Source organism: Pteropus vampyrus, unplaced genomic scaffold (assembly GCF_000151845.1).
Source record: "Pteropus vampyrus isolate Shadow unplaced genomic scaffold, Pvam_2.0 Scaffold137, whole genome shotgun sequence".
In the NCBI taxonomy this organism is placed as follows: domain Eukaryota; kingdom Metazoa; phylum Chordata; class Mammalia; order Chiroptera; family Pteropodidae; genus Pteropus; species Pteropus vampyrus.
In genome coordinates, this window is record NW_011888918.1 from 4,188,165 (window position 1) to 4,191,207 (window position 3,043).

The 3,043-nt window shown below is 44.6% G+C and overlaps 1 protein-coding gene across 1 annotated transcript in view; it reads right to left on the bottom strand.

Moving 5' to 3' along the window:
- The window catches only part of B4GALNT3 (beta-1,4-N-acetyl-galactosaminyltransferase 3), a 28,021-nt gene extending 25,364 nt beyond the window's left edge, over positions 1-2,657 (bottom strand). Inside the window, exon 1 of the mRNA XM_023535194.1 lies at positions 2,564-2,657. Coding sequence (XP_023390962.1) covers positions 2,564-2,657 — 94 coding nt within the window. The remainder of the gene's footprint in view (positions 1-2,563) is intronic.
- Positions 2,658-3,043: the final 386 nt, after the last annotated feature.

Genomic DNA, 3,043 nt, shown 5'->3' on the forward strand with positions numbered 1-3,043 from the left:
CGAATGTGAGCACCAGGAGAGACACAGACAGCCAACCAAACACAAAGGAAAAGAGCACAACCCACAAATATGGGACACAGAAGGTGGACATCAACGTTTCGCTTGAGTGTTAAGTAATTAACTCTGGGAGAGGATTAGGATGGGGGGTGGGTAGTGCTTTTCTTACACAGCTTTGTGTGGCCCTTTAGTGTTTACTAAGCACCTCACAGGGATGACTTCAGCCTTACAAGAGTCCATGAGAGACAGGCCAGATCTGATTACCCCCATTTAACAGATGGGGAAAGAGAAGCTCAGAGTTTAAAGTCACAGAGTTAGTTGTTTTGAAGCCAGAACCAGAACAGCCAGGATCAGAACAGAGAGCCTTTCTGTCTCACAAGCCAGCGTTTTTGCATTCCGCCTACATTTTCTCCTGTGGGCACTTTTTGGCAGAGACTTTAGGAGTCCTGGGGGCAGAGGCCTCAGCTGGGGATCTGTGCCTTTGGGATTCTGCATAGACATTAAACCTCTGCTCATGTTATGTTTATAGGGACTTCTGCAGGTTTATCCCTCTGCCATCAAGGTCTCTCCTGTTTCCATGGCTGGCCAGCTGGCAGTCAGAAACAGGTCAGACTAGTTAACGCAAGAGGATGTTCTGGGGAAGCAGGATTCTGGGGCCAGTGGAGTGAGGTGAGGATATGGGAATGAGGCAGAAAGAGAATGAATGCTCCCTGCCCTACACCCTGCATTTCTAGATGAACTCAGGGGAAAGTTGTTTGTTCATCTGCTAATCCGAACTCAGTCACAAGTAATATAAGAGTCCCATCCTTTCCTAAGCCCGGGAAGCTGCTGGCCAGTGGTTGGGGGCTCAGGTGCCCATGTGACAAATAAGCCACTCTGGGAGAGGGAGGGCAGGCCCTGCCTTGCTTTTGCCTCTGAATGACCAGGCCATCTCTTCCTTGACTTTGTGCTTAGGACTAAAAGCCATTCTACTTCTAGACGATGTTGTGAGGAAATAATAAAAATGCTATTTGCTTTATCAAATAAGAGTTACTGTGCGTCTTAGATACACATTCTTTCTCATAACTACTTTTCAATTCCAGTCAAATTCTTTTGACTCTTGGAAGTCACACCAAAGGTGAGACAACTCACCCCAAGGTCAGTGAACTATCACTGTGGGTCTTCAGCATGCCTTGTCCTGGCTTTTGCTGGCAAGTGACAAAGACTCTATCCTTGACCAAACCTTAGACAGGCTCCTCTGAGCACTCTTGTAGACTAGGCCTTGCCTTTGGGCCCCATCCTTGGCCTGTCTAGCCCAGTTTTTAAGAAGAATCCTGCCTGTTAAGTTTGTTTAACAAGACTCTCCTCCTTTGATGTCTCCTCTTAGTAATTTTCCATCCACTGAATCCCCTCACTCTGCTTCTTGGCTAGAAATCCCCAGCTGTCTTTGCTGTATTCAGAATTGAGCTCAGTTTTATACTGGTCTCTCTCCCATATTGTGATAGTGCTGAACAAAATCTGTCTTTATCATCTTTAACTATTTCTCTTTAAAAGAAGGTAAGAAGTGACTCTCTCAGTGAACAAGGACAAACCCACTATGGGGGGAAGGGGTATCAGTGAGGTTAAACCTAACCATGCCCTGCCCCTGGGTCACAGGTAAGTCTGGATGGCTTTGAAATTCCTGGATAGTTGACAGTCCAGCCTTTAGTAATTTAAGGAGTAAGAAATTCCCTTTGCAAACTTCACAATATAGTAAAAAGACGAGCAAGGCTTTGGAGTCAGAAAGGTTGAACTCTACACCTATCACCTAGAAACAGTGACCACTTGAACAAATAATTTATTCTCTTTGGCCTCAGTTTCTTCATATGGATGGTCGGGATAAAAACATCTGCCCCACAGGACCATTGTGAGGACTAAATTATACGTGTCAGAACTCGTGTGGTGTCTGACACACACAGTAAGTGCTCAGCAAGCATTCATTCCCCCTAACAACTTCTGACTTGGAGGTTTTGGACTTGGGAGTCTGAAGACGTGATTTCCAGCCCCTTTAGAATACTATAAACTGCAAACAGCCAGTAGCTTTCTCACTCTCTTCTCTCTGTTTACTGACCAGAGAAGTAAGTGGACAGGGGGCCAGAGGTGAATCAGTGGTAGCAGAGCAATAGATAACAATGTGTTTCGTGGGTACTGCCTTCTGTTCCCTCATCTACACCCATCTATCCTCAAAACACACACACACACATGCGCACGTGCACAATATTTTCAGACTGCATATTAGGCATCAGGCATTGTGCTGAGCATTTGGTATTTTCTCCTTCCCTGCTTTTTTCTCAATATTAATCCTGTCAGTGGATATTCAGGCATTGCTTAGCCCCCAGGGGGGAACTTGGAGCTAAAGAATTGACACTTGTCACTTACCCTCTTCTAAGTAAACTCATCCTGCTCCTGGCCAGACCTCTCTTCCCAGAGTGCCAGTTGCCAGGGCCTGTTTTTCCTGCAACAGGTGTCACATTTGTGCCAGGAGACAGACACCCCGATCTCAGGTAACAGATAAAGCACCACCATGGGCCTCACATTCTGCCCTCACAAAGCTGGGCTATCAAATTCACCATCAGTCGGAACTTTGCCAACACCTCTCCTCTGTGCAATGTGGACTTTTCAACGGCCTGAAGATGATCCATTTTGGGTCTTTGGTGAAAATATGGCATACATATATGGTGTTTTTTTTTTTTCAAAATATGGCATACATATATGGTGTTTTTTTTTTTCAAAAGACTCTCACATACATTATTTCATTACATCCTCACAATTTCCCTGTGAACTGTTGTTATCTCCATTTTAGAGATGAAGAAATGGAGGTAAAGTCATCAGCTCAAGGTCACAGAGCGAATGAAATAATCCATGTAAAGGATTTAGTGCCTAGAACATAAGTTGCTAACACATAGCAACTTATTATTTTATTAGTCACAATGTTGAAGATCTGAAACTTGCATTCATTTCTTCTAACCTCTGGTTTGATTCTCTAGCTGATATGTCATGGGTCAACAGGGTCATTCACACCAGGAAG